Raw genomic sequence first — 23423 nt, 5'->3', positions numbered from 1 at the left:
ATTTTAGAGAGAGAGTGTGTGTGTGTGTGTGCGTGCGCACACGTGCGAGACAGAGAGAGAGAGTGGGAGAGGGGCAGAGAGCTGTCAGCATAGAGCCTGTTGTGGGGCTCAAACCCATGGGCTGTGAGATCATGACCTGAGCTGAAGTTGGACACTTAACCAACTGAGCCACCCAGGTGCCCCATCTGTGAGTGTGGTTATTAACTATGGAGCAAGATAGGAGGAGGATGTGACCATAAATTGATGAATCCAGAGACCATGTCCAAGGAAATGGCATTTGGGACCAAAGAGAAGGACATCTCAGGGTGGGAAGGCATGGGTATGGTGGGGCAAGACCTGAGTGCTCACACACGTGACCAGATGTTTCTGGTTAGGAGAGAAGCTAGGCTGATGGGCTCAGGAAATGAGTACTAGTCTGAATTAACCATCTGAGCTATAGGTTTATATTCGTGGATATGCGGAGAAAGCACAGGGGCTAACAGGGAAGTGTGGGAGGGTTTTGTGCAGAGGATAGAACAAGGTCAGCTGTGAGTGTTGAGGACAGTGGAGGTCAATCCAGAACATGTATCAGAAAAGGTTGAAGGAAAAGGTCAGTGTGGTGGTCCCGTTAGATCCACAATGTGCCAGATAGGAGCAAGGAGATGGTAACATCCTCTAGATACCTCTAATCCCGAGTGAAGGGAGTCCTCAGAAAGCCATAGACACTGGCTCAACAGCTCTTTGATGGGGCACCAAGGAGGGGCCCCATGGCCCTCCTTCTCCACAGCCACAGCCCCTACCCTCTTGATCTTACATTCCACACATGGTCTTCACAATCCCTGTCTCACAGATATAGCCAAGCCTTGGGGTTCTAGTTGTGGCACCCATGGGTATAGCCATCTGGTCGACCCTTGTCCTGCCAACTGTGTGGCTTCTGGGTTTGTGGAAGGGGTGGGAGTGGCCTGTGGACAGCTCTGACCAAGTGCAGCAGGGGTTTCTTTCGGCTGTGCCAGTCTTCTGCCAGAAACCCCACCAGGAGTATTAGGATCACAGCCCCGAGGCATATCCGGACCAGATTGCCCTTGGTGTAGTGCTGCTGGGCAAGACCTGGAGGAGAGAAAAGACATTAGAGCAGGTTATAAAAGCCCATCTTCAGGACCCACTTCAAGGGACATCTTGCATTCCTCGTAGCCATAACCCTCATCTAAGATCCTATTATTCTCTGCTACCTACAATGCCAGTCTCCTTACTAGAAGCCCCCTCCCCTCCTCACCAAGGCTGGATACTTATTCTATAAACATCACCTCTTCCCATACTTTCCCTCCCCACACACAGTCGCTCTCTGGTTATTTGGCTAATTGCAGAAGAAAAGATTGTTACAAGGGGTAGAAGAAGAGATGGATGGAATTTATCCTTCTCTGATCCTCTAGAAAATATCAACCTCTCCCCCACCCCCCGATGTTAATGATCAATTCTGAGTTCCAAGTGCTGATATTTACCCTTAATATTTTACCCACCAGGACCCAAGATCATAGAGCGTTAGCTTTCATACAGGAAAAGCAGTCGGCTTTAGGGGAAGACACAGGAATGGGAATGGGGAGGGTCCAGGGAGGACCCGTTACTCACCAATTGGAGAGTCTGACCCCTTTGGAAAGATGGTGATATTCCTGGAAGGCTCTGGGAGTCAAAAAGGGTGAGGGGGGGAGTTTAAAGAGATGAGACCATCTCCTCTAGCCCTGTTCCTGCCCCTATCCTGAAAATATGCACTTGGGAGGCAAAACCTCATGGCTATAAGAAAAGCATGAACTACAGAGTCAGGCTATCCAGATTTGAACCCCAGATCTGTCACGAATTAGATGTGGAGCCTCTCCCACGTGACTCAACGTCTTGAGTCAGTTATCCCATCTGTCCAGTGAAAATAATTATAATGCATCACAGGTTAATGTGAAAATTAAGCCAATAACAATAATAACAGCATGAGACGCAGTGCTTGACATATCATAAGCACCCCATACATGCTAGCCCTCCTTCTGTCACTCCACAAGTATCCCCAGAGACTTTCCAGGTGTTCAGCTGTACTCATCAGACAGGTGCATGTTTTAATATACTGTGAAAATCGGTGTAATAGGTAGTCCATAGGACAGAGGAAACTGCATAACCCAGTGTCAGAAAAGGTTTCCTGAGGGACTGAAGCCATGAGTAAATGGAAGGAAAGGCAGAGCTAGTGGCTTGGCTGCAGGGTCACAAAGAGATGTCGAGTACCCAGAAGAGCTTCATCTGACTCTGTATGGCTGAGGTTTGCATGAGGAATGAAGACTGAAGGAATCAACAGTGGCTGATCTAATGGCATTGGATTTAAAAGCATTGAACATTAAGCTGAGAAGCCTGAGCTATATCCTAAGGGTGATTAGGAATTCAGAAGGATTTTCTTTTAGTTTTTTTTTTAAATTCCAGTTTCATACAGTGCAATATATTGGTTTCAGGAGTAGAGTTTAGTTATTCATCACATACCTATAACAAGTTCTCATCATAACAAGTGTCCTCCTTAATGCCCATCCCCCATTTAGCCCATCCCCCCCATCAACCCTCAGTTTGTTCCCTGTCATTAACAGTCTCTTATGGTTTGTTTCCCTCTCTCTTTTTTTCACTTCCATATGTCCGTCTGTTTTTGTTTGTTAAATTACACACATGAGTAAAATCACATATCTGTCTTCCTGTGACTTATTTCTCTTAGCATAATACACTCTAAATCCATCCACATCATTGCAAATGGCAAGATGTCATTCTTTTTTATCTTTGAGTAATATTCCATTGTGTATATATACCCCATCTTCTTTATCCATTCATCAGTTGATGGACACTTGGGCTCTTTCCATATTTTGGCTATTGTCGATAGTGCTGCTATAAACATTAAGGTGCATGTGCCCCCTTTGAATCAGCACTCCTGTATCCTTCGGATAAATACCTAGTAGTGCAATTGCTAGATCATAGGGTAGTTCTACTATTAACGTTTGGAGGAACCACCATACTGTTTTCCAGAGTGGCTGCACCAGTTTGCATTCCCACCAACAGTGCAAGAGGGTTCCCCTTTCTCTGCATCCTCGCCAACATCTATTGTTTCCTGAGTTGTTAATTTCAGATGCTGTAGCATCTGACTTCAGCTCAGGTCATGATGAGCTAGTGGCTTGGCTGCATGATGAGCCAGTTTGTGGCTTTGAGCCCCATGTTAGACTCTGTGCTGACAGCTCAGAGGCTGGAGCCTGTTTCAGATTCTGTGTCTCCCTCTCTCTCTGCCCCTCACCTGCTCATTCTCTCTCTCTCTCTCCCTTTCTCTCTCTCTCTCTCTCTCAAAAATAAAAATTTTAAAAAGAAAGGTAATGCTGGCCTTGTAGAAGGAGTTTGGAAGTTTTCCTTCCATTTATATATTTTTTAATAGTTTGAGACTAGTTTAATAGTTTAATTTTCTGCTTAGATGATCTGTTCAGTGTTGTAAGTGGGATGTTAAAGTCCCCTCCTATTGCTGTATTATTATCAATGATTTCTTTATGTTCGTTGTTAATTGATTTATATATTTAGGTGCTTCCAAATTGGGGGGGAATAAATATTTACAATTGTTAGACCTTGTTGGATAGACCCCTTACATATGATGCAGTGCCTTTCTTCATCTCTTACTACAGTTTTTGGTTTAAAATCTAGTTCGTTGGGGGCAGCTGGGTGGCTCAGTCGGTTGAGCATCCGATTTCAGCTCAGGTCATGATCTCATGGTCTGTGAGTTTGAGCCCCACGTCAGCTTCTGAGCTGACAGCTCAGAGCCTGGAGCCTGCTTTGGGTTCTGTGTCTCCTTCTCTCTCTGCCCCTCCCCCTCTCATGCCCTGTCTCTCTCTGTCTCAGAAATAAATAACCATTAAAAAAATTGTTTTAATCTAGTTTGTTGGATATAAGTATGGCTACTCAGCTTCCTTTTGATGACCATTAGCATGATAGGTGGTTCTCCATTCCCTCACTTTCAATATACAGGTGTCTTTAGCTCTAAAATGTAAGCAGCATATAGATGGGTCTTGTATTCTAACCTATTCTGATACCCTGTGTCTTTTGACTGGAGCATTTAGTCCATTGACGTTTAGAGTGAGTACTGAAAGATACGAATTTAGCACCATTGTGTTATCTGTGGATTTCATGTTTGTGGTGATGTTCTCTGGCCTTTTGTAGTCTTTGTTACTTTTGGGTCCCCCCCCCCGAACTCAAAGAGTCCCCTTTAATATTTCTTGCAGGGCTGGTTTACTGGTAACAAACTCCTTCAGTTTTTGTTTGTCTGGGAAACACTTTCTCTCTCCTTGTATTCTGAATGACAGCCTTGCTGGATAGGGTATTCTTGGCTGCATATTTTCCACAAGCATTCATCACATTGAATATATACTGCCCCTCCTTTCTGGCCTGCCAGGTTTCTGTGAACAGATCTGCGAACCTTATGTCTTCCCTTGTAGGGTAGGGACTTTTTTTCCCTTGCTGCTTTTAGGATTCTTTCCCTTTCTGTGTATTTTGTGGATTTGACTATGATGTGTTGGTGATGGCCAGCTTTTGTTGCATTCAGTGGGAGTTCTCTGTGCTTCTTGGATTTCAATGTCTGTGCCCTTCCCCAGATTAAGGAAGTTTTCAGCTATAATTTCCTCAAATAAACCTTCTGCCCGTTTTTCCTTCTCATCATCTTCAGGAACCCAGAAGGCTATTTTGAAACAGGATGGTGGAGAATCTCACCAGGGTGTTAGAAAGAACTTGCTGGCCTCAGGAGTCTACCAGAGAGCTAGAGTTGGGTAGAGCAGAGATATCTAACCTGTCCTCAGGGGATCTGCCAAGGTTTTTTGTCTCAACAGAAATGGAGACTTTTTCCAGGAAAAGCGAGGGGAAAGAGAACTACAGCATGAGGGAAGCATGTTGTGTGGGACTGCGTTAGTAAGAGGATACACTGAGCAATAGGAAACAAGATTACACACATGGACCACAGCAAAGTCAGAAGGAATGAGTGATGGTCTTCCCCTCATAACCTTGGCTCCGCCATCTTTGAAACGGCCACATTATCCAGAATGCTCCTCTGTCCCCAAGCTCAGAGCCCACCTCTATCCCATCCTTGATCCTCAGACCGAGGATTTTCCTTGGACAAGTCAGGTGGTTTCCTGAAGCAGACTAGAAGCCCACGGCCCTAGGTGATGAGAGAGAAACCAGTTCTCATACTCTTTTCTGCTGGGCTCTGAGTGCCTGGTTACTCACCAGTTGTGGAGCCTTTGTTGATAAATGAGATGTTCAGTTTCCTGGAGGCTTCTGGGAATTCTAAACAAGAGGGTAATAAGACAGTGGATCACGTCAGGTCTTCCCAGTGAGTCCCTACACTCCATACCCCTTCTGAGATATCTGGGCTTCCTGCAACCCCTTTCTCTGACACACTTTGTACAGACACTGAGGAGAAACAAACACAGAAGGGCTGTAAGAACATGTTGTTTTCTATCAGTGGCTTAGTAAGAAATGGATCCATTCATCCATCGATGGGCATTACGTTATTTCCTCTTTTTTGGCTATTATGAGTAACGCTATGAGCATTTATGTACAAGTTTTTGTGTGAATGAACATCTTTCATTTTTTAAATTTTGGGGGGGCTATATCCCAACAAGTGGAATAGCTGGGTCCTGTGGTAGTTCTGTGATAAGGTCATGTGACAATTCTTCCATTGAAAAAATGGCTGGACCATTTTCCATGGCAGCCGTGGCTCTTTTTATTCCCACCAGCAGTGTCTGAGAGTTCCAGTTTCTCCACATCCTCACCAACACTGCTGTGCATTATTATTATTATTGATTAGCATTCTGGTGGGTATGATGAATTTCATGGTATGTGAGTTACAACTCAACTAAAAACATAAGAAATGGATCAGTAGGTCTGTGCAAGCTCAGTGGCTGATATCAGTCTCCGAGCATAAGAGGCTCCCTTCCCTCCTAAGGTCATTTTCTTAACCAGGGACATTCCCGATTCCATGGGCACCAAAATATTTCCTAAAACCCCTCAACCTATAAATATATAGCTCCTGTTGAGGGTGGGGAAAGTCTCCGAGGTCCTTTATTATGGCAGAATCAGCTCATCAAAGCCTAGCTTATGCTCGCCTATCTGTGGTATAAAAAGAGCTTGGATATTATGGGTTCTCCGTTATTTCTCTTCCTGTGAGTTTCATTAATAAATTTTGGGTCGTCGGGGTGCCTAGGTGGCTCAGTCAGTTAAGCGTCTGACTTTGGCTCAGGTCATGATCTCACAGTTGGTGCGTTCGAGCCCCATGTTGGGCTCTGTGCAGACAGCTCGGAGCCTGCTTGGGATTCTGTGTCTCCCCCTCTCTCTGCCCCTCCCCTGCTCATGCTCTGGGTCTCTCTCTGTCTCTCAATAATAAATGTTAAAAATTTTTTAATTAAAAAAATAAATTTTGGGTTGAATTTAGATTAAACAGGCGGTATGTGCATATCATGGAATGCTACTCAGCCATAAAAATGAACACACTGTTGATAATCATAATAACTTGGGTGGACCTCAGATCATCGTGCTGAGTGAGAAAAGGCAGCCTCAAAACATTCCATGCTATGTGGACCTTTCCATTTATGCAAAACATTCCCAAAATGACATTAAGAAGAAGAACAAACTAGCACTTGCCAGGGGTAGGAGGGGAGAGGGTGCATGTAACTACAAAGGGGTAGCCTCAGGGATATCTTTCCAGGATGGAATAGTTCTGTATCTTGAGTGCAGTGGTGGTTACACGGATCTACACATGTGATACATTGCTGGAGAACTGAATACAAATATTGTGTCAGGGTCAGGTTCCCAGTTTTTATGTCGAACTACAATTATGCAAGATGTAACCACCGGGGAAATGTAGGCAAAGGATACATGAAATCTTTCTGTATTGTCTTTGTAACTTCTTGTGGACCTACATCTCAAAAGTTTTAAAATTCCAATGAGAAATACACACACACACACACACACACACACACACACACACACACACACAGGGTGCCTCATTTGGCATGACAGCCCCCATATTGTTCTCAACCTCACATGTCAGCACTTTCTCCTCCTCCTTGGCTCTTTTCAGCCTGCTTCTATTCCTTGGGATTTGGGTCTATCCCCAACACACAGGGAATGCTAGAGATGCCACAGCCTGATGTACAATTTCTTAAGGCACAGGCTGGTATCCTACACACTGGAATCCACTGAGATGCCTTTGAAGATGGGGGCACACTATGGCTCACACAAACTTTAATCCAATGGTTCTCAAAGTGACATCCCCAGATCAGCAGCATCCATATCACCTGGAAAAGTGTCAGAAATGGACATAATTGGACCCTACCGCAGACCTTCTGAATCAGGAACTCATGGGGTCCAGAAACCTAGATCACCTCCAGGTGATTCTCAGGCCCCCTAATCTTTGAGAACCACTGGCCAATGGAATCAGAGACTCAAAAACTAGAGTCCAGGAAGGGTGCCTGGGTGGCTCAGTCAGTTAAGCGTCCGACTTCAGCTCAGGTCATGATCTGGCAGTTCATGAGTTCAAGCCCTGAGTCAGGCTCTGGGCTGACAGCTTGGAGCCTGGAGCCTGCTTCGGATTCTGTGTGTCCCTCTCTCTCTGCCCCTCCCCTGCTTGTGCTCTGTCTCTCTCTGTCTCAAAAATAAATAAACATTTTTTTAAAATGCCTAATATTGTTACATACATTATTATACTCGCCTTCTTTATAGGCAGAAATAAGCAATTTTTAAATATATCAAATGTGTGAAAGAGAGAAGTGAATTAAATTAAGAAATACAGAGGGGCGCCTGGGTGGCTCAGTCGGTTAACGGCCGACTTCGGCTCAGGTCATGATCTCGCAGTCCGTGAGTTCGAGCCCCACGTCGGTCTCTGTGATGACAGCTCAGAGCCTGGAGCCTGTTTCAGATTCTGTGTCTCCCTCTCTCTCTGACCCTCCCCCGTTCATGCTCTGTCTCTCTCTGACTCAAAAATAAATAAACGTTAAAAAAATTTTTAAAAAAATTAAGAAATACAGATAAAGGGGAGAAAGAAAAGAAGGGGTCTGTGGGTCTATACCCCAGACACCAGGATGAATCCTCCAGAATTTACCTGTCACAGAGGAAGGTGGTTCTGTGGGTAACCAGCCGGGGGTCGCAGAAGTCCCTAGGAAATCAGAAAAAGAGAGACTTCTGTGCTGTGTCAGCTGTGGGTCCTGAGTAAATAATGAAGCATTTCTGTGACCCAGTTTCCTCACCTAGAAAAGGAATATGAGAAAGGTCACATCACTGGACTGTCACGGGTATTAAATAGCACACCTAGCACATTCGGGGGCTAATTAATAATGACAACCCCTGTAGCTCCTTTCCTTGCTCTTCGAACCCCTGTTCTGTCCCTTTTCCTGGATCTCTGTGATCTGCACCTTACTTCGTCCCTTGGAGTAAAACTGACTCTTGTGTCCTGGAAAAGCAGGTAAAGAGGCAGAAGCTATGGATACATGTGGGGACGGGGGAGGCGATACAGGGAGAAAGGGTGATGGCTGTATAACAAGACACAGCCCCTTTCTACCCCAGGACATTTGCTCACACGACCCTATATGCCTGCAGCCCATCTCACTACTCCACCCACCTGGTTACCTCTTCCTCTGCCCTGAGATCCACATCAAACATTGATTATTCAGAGAAACCTTCCCAAACTGCTTCCTCTTTAGCTCCTAACAGCACCATGTACGTCTAATTCATAACGCACATCACAGTCACGACTATACATGTTGTGCTGGATGCATCACGAAGAGTGTTTGCTCTAATTACTATATGTAAGTATTAGGTGTCTGTGTGTATATATGTGTGTGAGAGAGAGAGAGAAAAAAAAATACCATATAGAGTTTCAAGCAGTCCCCAGCAAAGCACCAGCCACAGCATAGGCACTTTTGAAATATATGCAATTAAAAAAGCAATAAGTGAACAGGGACCCAAAAAAGGAAAAAATCTATAGAGGCAGGAGGATTAGTGGTTTATTTGCTAAGCACCTGCTATGTTCTGGGAGCTATGGGTGGGGGTGGGGATACAGCGGAAAAGAAAACAGAAGTTAACGTCTGTCTTTCTGGAGCTCACATTCCAATTTGCTAAGCACCTGCTATGTTCTGGAGCTCACATTCCAGGAGGCGGGGTCAGACAGATGATAAACACCATAAATCGGTATGATGTATGCACAGGTGTAGATGCCATGGAGAAAAATTAAGGCAGAGAAGGTAGCAGAGTGCATCAGAGAGGCAAGAATGGGACTTTTGACTGAAGGCCTGAAGGAGAAATGGAATGAGCCGTAAGAATATCTGGGCGGGGCGCCTGGGTGGCTCAGTTGGTTAAGCGTCCGACTTGGGCTCAGGTCACGATCTCACAGTTCGTGGGTTCCAGCCCCGCGTCGGGCTCTGTGCTGACAGCTCGGAACCTGGAGCCTGCTTCGGATTCTGTGTCTCCCTCTCTCTCTGCCCCTCCCCCACTCAGGTTCTGTCTCTCTTTCTCTCTCTCTCTCAAAAATAAATAAACATTTAAAAATAAATAAAAATAAAAGGATATCTAGAGAAAGTGTCCCAGCAAGTGCAAAGTCCCTGAGGACATAACGAGCCTGCATATTCAAGGAAAAGCAAGATAGGATGTAGTCGATACTATCCTAACCACTTTATATGGTCACAGACAGTAACCAGACTTATCGTGGTGGCCGTTGCATAATGCATACAAGTATCAAATTACTATGTTGTACACCTGAAACTAACACACTATCGTATGTCAATTCTTCAATTTAAAAAGAGTGTTTGAAAAAAAACAAGATGCTGGCGTATCTAGAGCAGAGTAAATGAGGGAGGGGCAGTAGGTCAGGCAATCAGGCAAAGGAGGGGCTTGGAGAGGAGTGAGTGCCAGGGAGTCAACAAAGGCATGACCATCATCTGATTTTTGACAAGCTCTTCTGAAAGGATTCCTCTTGCTGTGGTTTGGCAAACGCTCAAAAGAGGGCAAAGGTATAAAGTCTTGCAAACCCCAACCGGTAGGTAAACATACGTCCTGGAGACTAATGCACAGCCTACTGTCAGCAGCACCGTATTACAGAAAAGTTGCCAAGAGGTTAGTTCTTTAATGGTCTCACCACAAAGAAGCAAAGGCAATTACGTGAGGGGATGGAGAGGTTAGCTAATGCTCTGGTGGTAATCATGTTGCAATATATAAATGTATCAAATCAGCTTGCTCTAACATCTTATACAGTGTTACGCGTCCCTTATATCTCCATTTTTACATTTGTTTAGTTAAAAAAGTTAAGGGAAGGGCACCGGGGTGGCTCAATTGGTTGAGCGTCTGACTTCAGCTCAGGTCATGATCTCATGGTTCGTGGGTTCGAGCCCCATGTCAGGCTCTGTGCTGACAACTCAGATCCTGGAGTCTGCTTCAGATTCCGTCTCTCTCTCAAAAATAAACATAAAAAAAAAAAAAAAAAAGATGTGGTAGGAGGCATGTGGTGGGAAAGGACACCAATACTTAGAAGAAAATGCCTCTGAGTATTACAGCAAAAACGCAGAAGTGTCTTCCTTTGAATGTTCGTGTTATTTTAAGGGCAGTTACAATCACTTAGATTAAATGTACCATCTTAAACATTTAAGTGTATAGTCAGTGGTATTACGTACATTCACATTGTCGTGCGGGAAGTCTCAGAACTCTTTCATCTGTCAAAACTGAAACTCTGTGCCCATTGCACACTAACTCCCCTTCTCTCCTCGCCTGACTTGCCAACCCCCTCTCCATTCTCTGCCTCCGTGATGCTGACTACCTTTAGATGCCTGATGTGAGTGGAACCAGACAGTATATGTCCTTGTGCGACTGGCTTACTTGACACGGTGTGACAGCCTCCAGGTTCATCCATACTGGAGCACATGCCAGGATCGCCTTCCTTTTTAAGGCTGCGTGACAGCTCTTCCATTGTGTGTTATACACCCCATTTTCTTTATGAACTACGCTGTCCTCTTTGGAAAGAGGCACGCTTTAGGAATGAAAGACGGATACCTGCCACAATGCGCACGAAACTCACAAACACTAGGCCGAGTGAAATAAGCCAGTCGCAAAAGGCTGCATGTTATAGGACCCCATATATATGAAACTCCCCTCTCCCCCCCCCCAAAAAAAAGGCAGATTTATAGAACTAGAAGGTAGATTTGTGGTTGCATGGAAAACGACTATAAACAGGCTCCAGAGACCCCTCAGAGGTGATGGAAATGGATTAACACTGGGTTGTGGTGATGGTTGGACAACTCCATGAACTTACTAAAAACTGTGGACACTTAAAAAGGGTAACTTTTTAAAAAAAATTTTAATGTTTATTTATTTTTGAGAGAGAGAAAGACAGAGCAGGAGCAGGGAAGGGGCAGAGAGAGAGGGAGACACAGAATCCAAAGCAGGTGGGGCGCCTGGGTGGCTCAGTCGGTTGGGCGGCCAACTTCGGCTCAGGTCATGATCTCACGGTCCGTGAGTTCGAGCCCCGCGTCGGGCTCTGTGCTGACGGCTCAGAGCCTGGAGCCTGTTTTGGATTCTGTGTCTCCCTCTCTCTGACCCTCCCCCGTTCATGCTCTGTCTCTCTCTGTCTCAAAAATAAATAAACATTAAAAAAAAAAAAAAAAAAAGAATCCAAAGCAGGCTCCAGGCTCCGAGCTGTCAGCACAGAGCCCGACGCGGGGCTCAAACTCATGAACCGTGAGATCGTGACCTGAGCCACAATCAGACACTTAACCAACTGAGCCACCCAGGCATCCCAAAAGGGGTAACCTTTTAGGTCTAAAAGCCATACCTCAATAACACAGCTGTAAAAAAAAAAAAAGAATTTGCCACAACATGGATGGAACTAGAGTGTATGATGCTAAGTGAAACAAGTCCATCAGAGCAAGACAAATACTCTGTGATTTCACTCATATGTGGAATTTAAAAACAAAACAGATGAACAGATGGTAAAGGGGTGAGGGAAGAGAAGAGGGAATCAAACCACAAGAGACTCTTAACGATAGAAAACAACAAGGTTGATGGAAGGAGGTTAGTGGGGGATGAGCTAGACGGCTGATGGGCATTAAGAAGGGCACTTGCGGGGCGCCTGGGTGGCTCAGTCGGTTAAGCATCCGACTTCGGCTCAGGTCACGATCTCACAGTTCGTGAGTTCGAGCCCCGCATCGGGCTCTGTGCTGACAGCTCAGAGCCTGGAGCCTGTTTCGGATTCTGTGTCTCCCTCTCTCTGACCCTCCCCCGTTCATGCTCTGTCTCTCTCTGTCTCAAAAATAAATAAACGTTAAAAAAAAATTAAAAAAAAAAAAAAAGAAGGGCACTTGCTGGGATGCACACTGGGTGTTGTAAGTGATGAATCACTAAAGTCTGCTCCCAAAACCAATATTGCACTGTATGTTAACTAAAATTTAAACTAAAAAAAAAAAAAAAAAAAAAAAAAAAGAATGGAAGGCAATTTGTAGTGAATAATGACCTCACTAGCTAGATTTCAATGAAAATAGGTCTAAGTACAAATACATTTTCATTTTACCCTGTACTAACTTTATTCATCCACTGAGGACCAGAAGGAGAAGAATTTTCCCCTTGCTAATAGATAGAATCATTACTCTTTTGTACATTGGGGCATTTTAAACAGTTCAGTTGCCGGGTGCCTGGTTGGCTCAGTCAGAAGAGGACACAACTCTTGATCTCCCAGTGGTGAGTTCAAGCCTCATGATGGGGCTTGAGATGATTAGAGATTTTTTTTTAATAAATGGGCGTTAAGGAGGGCACTTTTCGGGATGTGCACTGGGTGTCATAAGTAAGAGATAAATCACAGAGTTCTCCTCCTGAAGCCAAGACTACATTGTATGTTTACTAACTTGAATTTAAATATAGGTGATAGATAGATAGATAGATAGATAGATGATAGATAGATAAACAAACTTTAAATAATTCAGTTGCTTCGATACTTGGGAAGGCACATAACCACAAAACAGTGGTGAACATAAAGTATCAACAATGGTTTTTACATTTGTATCAGTTGATGCAAAGGGCTTAGCGGCAGGCTTTGTCGTAAAGATACCTCGCACTTGGACTCTTACGAATAAGAAAGGCTGAAAGGATGGTGACTGTATGAAGGGAGCCAGTTTCCTTCCTGGAACACGGACACTTTTTAAGTCACTCCCCTATGTTTTTTGCTGCTATTTGCTTGTGTGTGTGTGTGTGTGTGTGTGTGTGTGTGTGTGTGTGTGTGTGTTTTAAGTTTGTTTGTTTTGAAACCTAGATGAGACACAAGACATTCTCTGTAGTATTAAGAATTATTTTTTCTAGTATATATACTCTGTAGTAGAGACAATAACAACCTCTCAAATATGCTCGTGTCCTAACCCCCAGAATCTGTGAATACGGCACCTCGCATGGTAAATGGGACTTTGCAGGTGCACTTAAGGATGTCGGGGTGCAGAGGTTATCCTGATTATCCAGGTGGACCCAGTGTAATCGCAGTGTCCTTAAAAGTGGAAGCAGAAGGGGGAGAGGGGCAGACAAGTCTGAGACTGAAGGAGTCAGAGACTGAAGATGCTACACTGCCAGCTTTCATGATAAAGGGAGGGACCACGGGAGCCAAGGGATGCAGGGACCTCTAACAGCTGGAAGAGGCAGGGGAGAGATTCCTCCCTGGGGCCTCTGGAAGGAACACAACCCAGCTGACGGCTTTGTTTTGTCCCATTTGTGAGACCCATTTGGGACCTGACCTCCAGAAGCGTAAGGGGATAATACATTTGTGGGGGCACTTGGGTGGCCCCGTCGGCTGAGAGTCTGACTTTGGATTTCGGCTCAGGTCACAGTCTCACAGTTCGTGAGTTCAAGCTCTGCGTTAGGCTCTGTGCTGGCAGTGCAGAGCCTGCTCTGTATTCATTCTGTCTCTCTCTCTCTCCCTCCCCCCCCTCAATAAATAAATACACATTACAAATAAATACATTTGGGCTATTTTAAGCCAGTGGGTTGGTGGTGATTTGCTAAGGCAGCTCTAGGAAACGAATACACCCTCCAACGCCTCAGGCTTCTCCTGGTCTCCCACCTCCTGTGCACCTGCTGGTCCCTCCCCCTGGAACTTCCAGCAGAGTTTGCAAGGGCTGCAGAAGAAAGGCGGGGTCTGCACCTCCCTCACCTGTGACCACAAGCTCCAGGGGGTCGCTGGGGGCTGACCACAGGTATGGGTGTTGGCTGGAAAAGCTGTAGCATCGGTAGATCCCACTGTGGGCAGCAGTCACTGTGATGATGGGGAAATCGGCCCTGTACCACCTCTCAGGTCCCTTGTAGGGGCCAGTGTCCCCCTCCTTGTATAAAGCAAATTGGTCAAAACCGTATTGGCTGCGACACTGTAGAGTGACATCCCCTCCTGGGGACACGGCTGGGCCAGGCTGGGCTGAAAGCGAGGGCTTGGCGTAAACTCCTGGGGAAGAAAAAGAGAGCTCTGGTATTAAAGACAGTGGCCAGCGTGTCAGGCCTGAGTATGGGAAGGTCCCCCCACCTCCTAAGAACTAGGGAACTTGGCAGGTGTTTCCCTCCTAGAGAACGCACTCGCCCTGCTACCTGCTCACAAAAAGTTTAAGGGAGTGTGACCAGAGTCACATCACAGTGCCCAGACTCAAATCCTGGTTCTGTCACCGAGGAGCTGGAGGGGGGGGGGGAAGGGGGGGCGCCTGGAGATGAGTCTCCCCCTCTCTCTGTGCCTCAGTGTTCTTTACTATAAAATGGGCATGGCTGGATGAAGCATTATGTATCAAGCGTTTAGCAGAGTGCCTACTGGATCACCAGCTCCCCAACTATGATGGTAGTAACAAAATAACTGAAGCTCATCTCACACTGCAAGCCAGTGTTACAGAACACAATCTGTGTTGTAAACCTGTATCAAAATGCCAGCTTCCAGGGGTCATTCCAAGCTTATGACTCATATCGCCTCATTGAAGCCTCACAAAAGCATAGTGAATTCGTCGCTATGAATACCCCGGTTTTAAAAAGGGAACTTGGGTGTACGATGCTAAATAGCTTGCCCAAAACCATAATATACTAAGTGGCAGAGGGGCGCCTGGGAGGCTCAGTTGGTTAAGCATCTGACTTCAGCTCAGGGCATGATTTTGCTGTTCATGAGTTCGAGCCCCGCGTCGGGCTCCGTGCTGACAGCTCAGAGCCTGGAGCCCACTTCAGATTCTGTGTCTCCCTCTGTCTCTCTGCCTCTCTCTCTATCTCTCAAAAATAAATAAACATGAAAAAATTAAACTTGGAGGCAATTGTGAATAGGAAGGGATATACTTAATGAGAAGGTAGCATTTGAGTCAGCCCCAAAGGCAAAGCGGGTACCCTTGCGTGGGGCATACGGACCACTGCGCTGGCTCAGGGATTAGGCTATGCGAAGTTTAAAGGGGTGCCAAAAAAACCCTCAGCAATGAAGATAAATAATATTTCAATGCATTCGTCAAACCAAAATTAATGCAAATAATTCATAGTGAACAAAATATCAAGATTTTAAACAAAGATTCCAACTGTGCCTAGTGGAGCCTGAGGCAAAAGGTTCAAAACACTTTTGTGTATTTCTTTTTTTTAATTTTTTTTAACGTTTATTTATTTTTGAGACAGAGAGAGACAGAGCATGAACGGGGGAGGGGCAGAGAGAGAGGGAGACACAGAATCGGAAGCAGGCTCCAGCCTCTGAGCCATCAGCCCAGAGCCCGACACGGGGCTCGAACTCACGGACCGCGAGATCGTGACCTGAGCTGAAGTCAGATGCTTAACTGACTGAGCCACCCAGGCGCCCCACTTTTGTGTATTTCTATGGTTAATTTTTTCCACACTATTAACATAGTTGAAAAAAATACTGAAAAACCAAGTTATTAAAACTCGTGAATTATTCTAAGTTTATTTCATTTGTACCACTCTCCTCCCCCTACCCCCCCCCCAAAAAAAAGAATTTATTATCATCAGACTCTCCTGGCTTTCGTGGAAGCAAACTCATCAATGATATTTTCAAAATCTATCTGGAATAGAACCATTTAAAAAATATATTAGAAATAAAAGCCTAAGCTGCAAACACTTTATGCCATCAAAAAATAAAAATGCATTAGAATGTGGCTAGAGTAGGGGTGCCTGGGTGGCTCAGTGGGTTGAGAGACTGACTTCGACTCAGGTCATGATCTCATGGTTTGTGAGCTCGAGCCCCGCGTCGGGCTCTGTGCTGGCAGCTCAGAGCCTGGAGCCTGCTTCTGATTCTGTGTCTCCCTCTCTCTCTGCCCCTGCCTCACTCATGCTCTGTCTCTCTCTGTCTCAGAAATAAATAAACATTAAAAAAAATTAAAAAAAAAAAAAGAATGTGGCTAGAGCCTACACCCGTTTCCTTTTGCATCAGGCTCAGATATGGCTTGAAAACACACTGCCAGGTTCTGCCTTTACTTAAAAGCATGATATGAGGGCACCTGGGTGGCTCAGTGGGTTAAGCCACCGACTTCGGCTCAGGTCATGATCCCCCAGTTCATAGGTACAAGCCCCAGGCCGGGCTCTGGGCTGACAGCCTGGAGCCTGGAGTCTGCTCCGGATTCTGTGTCTCCCTCTCTCTCTGTCCCTCCCCTGCTCATGCCTCTGTCTCTCTCCATCTCTCAAAAAATAAAACGTTTTAAAAAAGCGTGATATTTTGTTCAGCGTGAATGTTTTTGTGTTGATTTTGATTGTTTTAGAAAGATATTACATAGACATATTATGAGGATCACTGCAGGCGGTCGGCACCTCCCCTAAATGCATGGGCAAGGCTAGGGCCCTACTCGCCCCATCCTAACTAATCCGGGCCCCTGGGACTCGGGGTTCACTGTCATTACCATCCCCCTTTTGGCCTTCCTGGAGCCCCCAGGCCACAGGTGCAGCCACCCCCTCCCCCCCACACACACACCCATCCAGGTACCGGTAGCCACCAGCTCCAGCCGGTCGCTCGGGGGAGACCAGCGGGTCCCGTTCTGGTAGGAGCAGCGGTAGCACCCGGCGAAACTTTGCTTCATGGCCGGGATGAAGAGGACGGCCTGATCCTTATACTTCCCAGACCTCAGCTTCTCCAGGCGGTACAGGTCCACACCCGGAGGCCCCTGGCATTGGATGGTCACCGGCTTCTCCAGCGGCACTAGGGAGCTAGGCAGGGCGTGGAGGGAGGGCTTGGGCAGAGAGACTGGAAGGGAAGGGGAGCCTGGTGGAGGGCGCCTTCCAAACAGACCCCTCCTCCCGGGGCCCTCACCCTGCCCGCCCGCCCCTCCCCCGTGCAGGCTGAACCCAGAGGGATCCAGGACTCACCCTGCCGACTTTGCACCACCTGCCCCAGACACAGCCCTGAGCAGAGAAGAAAAGGACCAAACGCTAGGACCTCGCAGAGCCCACACTCACACCTGCAGAGCAGGTGGTAAGACATTTGCATGCATCCATTTTCTCTTGTCCTCATTTTTTATTTTTTTGAGGACACACACACACACACACACACACACACATAATTTAAGGGCCGGAAGAAGCCGGCCGTAAAAGGCTGCATATTGTAGGGTTCCATTTACCTGAAGCGTGCTAAATAAGTAAAGCTGCCCAGAGAAAGTAGATGTGTGGTTGCCAGGGGCTGGGGGCAGGGGGGATCGAAAGGGGATTGTCACGGACACCGTTTCCTTTGAGAGTGGTTACAACGTCTGGCAACAAGATAGAGGTAGCAGTGGAGGTTGTATACATTGTGAATGTAGTAAATGTTATTAATGATACATTTTATGCTGTTTGTTATTTTACCACAATCCTTACATTTTTAGTGTTTTTATTATTTATTTTTGAGAGAGACAGAGTGTGAAGGAGAAGAGGGGCAGAGAGAGAGGGAGACACAGAATCCAAAGCAGGCTCCAGGCTCCGAACTGTCAGCCCAGAGCCTGACGTGGGGCTCTAACTCATGAGCTGGGAGATCATGACCTGAGCCAAAGTCGGACGCTCAACCGACTGAGCCACCCAGGCTCTCCAACCACAATTTTTAAAAAGCCAACCAGAGATTCCTTGCCCTGCTCCTAATGCACACACTTTTGGCAACCATAAAGAGAATTACCTTCTCTCTGAAAAGGGCGCTGTGTGCAGGGTGTATAACATTGTATAAATTGAAGGCATGTGTGTGTGTGTGTGTGTGTGTGTGTGTGTGTGTTGATTTGATACATTTATATATCACAAAATGATTACCTCCACATTGTTAGCTAACACCTCCATCATGTCACATAATTCCCATTTCTCTTTTTTTGTGGTGAGAAACCTTAGGATTTTCTGCAACACAGCATCGTTGGCTTTATCACCATGCTGTGCATTAGATCCAGATGGGGTCTGTTGCATTATATCTTGTCAAGAGATCTGGAGGTGTGTTAATCATGGATTCCCCACTGTTTTAACCCATATCCCGGGGGGGGGGCGGTGCCTGGGTGGCTCAGTCAGTTGAGTGCCCCCCGACTGTTGATTTCAGTTCCATCATGATCTCATGGTTCGTGAGTTTGAGCCCTGTGTCAGGCTCTGTACTGACAGAGCAGAGCCTGCTTGGGATTTTCTCTCTCCATCTCTCTCTGCCCCTCTCCCGTTCATGCTGTGTCTCTCTCTCTCTCAAGATAAATAAGTAAACTTTTAAGTATAATTGCATTATTATGAGTGAACAAATATTATTCATGCCTGAGGATTGTAGTATTGGCCTTGTATATTTTTCCTAGAGTCACTATTTGCCTGGCTTATGTCCATCCTCGTAGTTTTCCTTGACCTTAATGTCTGATTCTTTTTTTTTTTAATTTTTTTTAACGTTTATTTATTTTTGAGACAGAGACAGAGTATGAATGGGGGAGGGTCAGAGAGAGGGAGACACAGAATCTGAAACAGGCTCCAGGCTCTGAGCTGTCAGCACAGAGCCCGACGCGGGGCTCGAACTCAGGGACCGCGAGATCATGACCTGAGCCGAAGTCGGACGCTTAACCGACTGAGCCACCCAGGCGCCCCCCTAATGTCTGATTCTTTACACGGTTCCCAATAGTCTCCCATGTAATTTTATACACCTGTCAACCTGTATAATCTATGAATTCCGCTTTCTCCCTTAGAGGCGCCTTTCCCCCATTTTCCTTCTACCTTCTTTACATTGAACAGCTGCCTTTTTTCTCTCAAGCTAAGACTCTTTTTTTTCTTTTAATCTTTCAGCTGAGTTGGTAGCATTTCCTGTTTTAGTCTCACCAGTATTGCCAAATTTAGCAAATAAAAACATAGGACTCTCGCTTAAATGTGAATTTCAGAAAAACTGTGAATATTTTTTTATAGTGTGACCCATGAGATGCATAGGATATACATAGGCTTAAAAAAATTATTTGTTGTTTCTCTGAAATTAAATTTCCCTGAGATTTGCTGTGTTTTGTCTGGTAACCCTTATCCTTGCGCACACACACACACACACACACACACACACACTCATGCACACATGCGCACACACTAGAAGGGGGAGTAGTTATCGTTTTGATTATAAACATAAGGAAGCTGGACAGAGAGGCGACGCAGTTTCTCTCAGCTCACACAGATGGGAAATGGCTGAACCTGGATGATCCCTGACTCCAGGGCTCAGCGGATGACTGCTTATCTCCAGCCCCCCTCTGAGCCCCGGGTTCTGCTCCCTATACCCACGCTCTACCCACATCTTTGTCCACTGCCCAAGACACAAGCCCCTCTCAGCCTCTCCATGGGTTTCCCTGCAACCTTCTAACGTGACTGGAGGTATTCCAGGTGCCCTTCTGAGCGCTTCCTGTATGCACTCTGAATCACGGCAATCCTACCAGTTAGGGACCGCTGTAAGCCCCATTTTATAGATCAGCCTATAGAGACAGTCTCCTGTCCACTGTCCTGCAGCCAGTAGGAGGTAGATTCTAACACCAGCAGCATATTTCAGTGGTAAAGAATGTGAACGTGGCACCAGATTCTTTAGTTTATTCAAGTTCTAGATATGCGACCTTAAACAAGTTCCTTAATCCCTCTGGGCCTCAGTGTTCTCCTCCATAAAATGGAGGTAATAATAGCCCCTACCTACTCAGAGTGCTGTGGGGAAGAGGTGAGTTAAATGTCTGTTTAAAAAAACAAAGCAAAACAAAACAAAACACGGGGGCACCTGGGTGGCTCAGTCGGTTGGATGCCCGACTTCAGCTCAGGTCATGATCTCACACTCTGTGAGTTCGAGCCCCGCGTCGGGCTCTGTGCTGATGGCTCAGAGCCTGGAGCCTCTTCAGATTCTTTGTCTTTCTCTCTCTCTCTCTGTCTCTCTCTCTGCCCTTCCCCCGCTCACACTCTCTGTTTCTCAAAAATAAATTAAAATGTTTAAAAATTAAAAAAAAAGAATTGGAGACACCGGTGGATGAGGAAAACAGAATCTTAATGCATAGTCCACCTGAGATGTGCTCAGCTTCTGTAGTAAGCTCATAGCAGCGGCCACGGTGAGAGGATAAGTGAGGTAACATCGGGATAGGGCAAAGGTAGCTGTTCTCTGTTAAGCAAAATTACTGAGCTATAACACATACCAGAGTAAACATGAGATAGGTGAACATTAATATAATTGTTAAGCTAACTGATTAAAAAAAAATTAGTCGAGGGGCACCTGGGTGGCTCATTTGTTTAAGCTTCCGACTTCGGCTCAGGTCATGATCTCGTGGTTCTTGGATTCCGTGCTTGCTTGCCCTCCTCCCTCTGTCTCTCTCTCTGTGTCTCTCTCTCTCTCTCTCTCTCTCCCCTCCCCAGCTTGTGCTTTCTCTCTCTCTCAAAAATAAATAAACAAACATTAAAAAAAAAACCCATGGAATAACACCCAGCCCATAGTAAGTGTTACATGAGGGTGTGTTAACGAATGACTGACAGGCAGTTTGCGCTCATGGCGTTTTCTTATCCCCAGAACACAGCTGTTCCTTCCTGCTTGGCCCCTTGGAGCCTCTGTCCTTTTAGCAAGAATGTTCTTCTGGAGAAATAGGAACTCATTCATCTTATAACTGGAAGTTTGTTCTCTGTCCATCTACCTCCTCGTTTCCCCCCCACCCAACCCCCGGCAACCACTGGTCTACTCTCTCGGCCTTAGTGAGCTAGACTTTCTGGGGTGCCACATATATGTGAGATCATGCAGTGTTTACTTTCTGCGCCTGGTTTATTTCGCTTAGCGTCGTGGCCTCAAGGTCCATCTGTGTTGTTGCGAATGGCAGATTATTTCCTCCAGTGCTACAGGGTTTGCTGACAGAATCTAGTCCTGATGTCACCAAGTCCATTTTTAAAACATGGTACATAGAGACAAAGTTAGAACCCCAAGCCGAAGACCCGTACGGTTCCCAACCGAGCCATGAAGAGAATATAACAGAGCAACAGACAAACACCACCTCCCTGGGGCCCTGTTTTCCCACCCAACAAGGGCCCTCATAGGTCCCCCAAATTGCCCTGAAATCCATTTCCGATCCAATGTTTTAAAACATTCTGAGTCTCATAGCCCACTGCCTGTCCCGCGGCATTTCCCAGAACAGCCCTCAGGACTCACCGAGACCGAGAAGGGCAGACAGGGACAGGGCCATGGTCCTTCAGCCCGTCCAGAGCTCTGTAGCCCAGGAGGGAGGCTGCAGGGAGTGGGAGCAGAGACACAGGATGTGGTGAGGATCCAGAACCCTCTCTTCCCTTCCCCCAGCAGCCTGGCCTTTCCTAATTGCGGCTCATGAAGCTGGAGACGTCCCCTCAGTAGCGTGACTTGCTCACAAGCTCGCAGAAGCTCGTTTATCTTCTCCCACCAGCCCAAGGTGGTACTGTGTCTGCCTCCTGAGGCGTTGAGATGGAATGCTAGCTAAAGGGTCTCCTTCACGGGATGGTTTCATGGAGCTTTCCGTTGGACATCTGAGATTATCCCCGGCGGTAAGAAGTTTTCACGAAGGAATAGCAGCATGTTTAGCATGCCCCTAAGCCTCGATGAGGCAAAGAGCTTGGCATTTTCGCGTAACCAGGAAGTGAACAGTGTGGCTGGAATCAAGAGTGCAAAATGCTGAGGCTGATGAGGTTATCATAGAGGTTATACAGGGTGTCCCAACTTCGGTGCTATTGACATTTGGACCAGGTGATTGTCGATGTAGGGACGGGCTGTCCTGTGCTTCTGGGAGGTTCAGCAGTATCCCTGGCCTCCATCCACTAGATATCACCAGCACAACACCCTCTCCAGTTGTGACAACCTGCAAATATCTAGACATTGCCACCTGTCCCTTGGAGGACAAAATCACGCCCGGTCGAGAACCACTGGGTTAGATCATTCAGGGACTCCAAAGGCAAGATCAACTTAGGTGCACAGGGCACCCGGGTGGCTCAGTCGGTTGAGCATCCAACTTCGGCTCAGGTCATGTTCTCGTGGTTCATGGGTTCAAGCCCCACGTTGGGCTCTGCACTGATAGCCCGGAGCCTGCAAGCTGCTTCAGATTCTGTGCTTCCTCTCTCTCTGCCTCTCCCCCACTTATATTCTGTCTCTCTCTCTCTCTCTCTTAAAAATAAACAAACATTAAAAAATAAATAAATAAGGGCACCAGGGTGGCTCAATTGGTTAAGTGTCCGACCTCAGCTCAGGTCATGATTTCACAGTTCATGGGGTCAAGCCCCATGTCAGGCTCTGTGCTGACAGCTTCGGATTCTGTGTCTCCCTGTCTCATTCTGCCCCTCCCCACTCATGCTCTGTCTCTTTCTCAAGAATAAACAAAAAAAATTATTTATTTAAAAAAATTTTTTTTTAATGTTTATTTTTGAGACAGAGAGAGACAGCATGAACGGGGGAGGGGCAGAGAGAGAGGGAGACACAGAATCGGAAACAGGCTCCAGGCTCTGAGCTGTCAGCACGGAGCCCGACGCGGGGCTCAAACTCACAGACTGTGAGATCATGACTTGTGGCAAAGTTGGGTGCTTAACCAACTGAGCCACTAGGTGCCCCGATAAACAAACATCTTTTAAAAAAAAGATAGAAACTTGGGTGTCCAAATATTTCTTTGTAACCTGACTCACTTTTCAGACACCACCTCCTTTGACCCTCACACAAGACTGAGAAGCAGATACAGCTTTAGTCCTACTCAAATGGGAAAATGTGAGCTTAGAAGAAAACGTATTTTTCTACTTGAAGCGTGGATGCCGGGAGCTGAGTAATCGATCGATCACCTCCGGCTTAGCACATGCACACGTGCATCCAGGTAATCGACATCTTCTGTGATTTTTCTCTGCCCTGTGGTTCTCATTTCGTTTCTCCAGCTTCAAGGAGCAGCTCTGAAATCACAGTCTGTGCGAATTTGTTCGTGTTTGCAGAACTTTATTTTGCGTCTTGCAAATGTTAATGCTGTGGAAGTCATTCA

The 23423-nt window shown here is 46.2% G+C and overlaps 1 protein-coding gene across 3 annotated transcripts; it reads right to left on the bottom strand.

Moving 5' to 3' along the window:
- Nucleotides 1-374: 374 nt before the first annotated feature.
- GP6 (glycoprotein VI platelet) lies at nucleotides 375-22436 on the bottom strand. 3 transcript variants are annotated; one of them, XM_042968590.1, is made up of 8 exons: nucleotides 21593-22435; nucleotides 17350-17385; nucleotides 16958-17227; nucleotides 14189-14473; nucleotides 8120-8173; nucleotides 5245-5304; nucleotides 1606-1656; nucleotides 375-1086 (listed from the first exon to the last, which is right to left on the bottom strand). In XM_042968590.1, exons 1-8 carry the CDS (start codon nucleotides 21624-21626, stop codon nucleotides 851-853), a joined length of 1026 nt encoding a protein of 341 aa, XP_042824524.1. In that variant the 5' UTR covers nucleotides 21627-22435; the 3' UTR covers nucleotides 375-850. The 3 variants fall into 3 exon arrangements, with proteins under 3 accessions (XP_042824524.1, XP_007080714.2, XP_042824525.1); XM_007080652.3 differs by having other exon boundaries at nucleotides 16970-17227; nucleotides 21593-22433; XM_042968591.1 differs by lacking the exon at nucleotides 17350-17385 and having other exon boundaries at nucleotides 21593-22436.
- Between the last annotated feature and the right edge of the window lie 987 nt (nucleotides 22437-23423).

This window comes from Panthera tigris, chromosome E2 (genome assembly GCF_018350195.1).
Source record: "Panthera tigris isolate Pti1 chromosome E2, P.tigris_Pti1_mat1.1, whole genome shotgun sequence".
In the NCBI taxonomy this organism is placed as follows: Eukaryota; Metazoa; Chordata; class Mammalia; order Carnivora; family Felidae; genus Panthera; species Panthera tigris.
The sequence above is the reverse complement of the archived record's forward strand: the minus strand, read 5'-3'. Positions and strand labels throughout refer to the sequence as shown.

Bases quoted from the DNA above. Each gene is read 5' to 3' on its own strand.
- GP6 (XM_042968590.1), bottom strand. From the start codon at position 21,626: ATGGCCCTGTCCCTGTCTGCCCTTCTCGGTCTCG. The intron at 8,174-14,188 runs GTGAGGGAGGTG...CTGATTTCCTAG, and splicing joins CCTGGAGCTTGTGGTCACAG to GGACTTCTGCGACCCCCGGC. The intron at 5,305-8,119 runs GTAAATTCTGGA...CCTCTTGTTTAG, and splicing joins ACCACCTTCCTCTGTGACAG to AATTCCCAGAAGCCTCCAGG.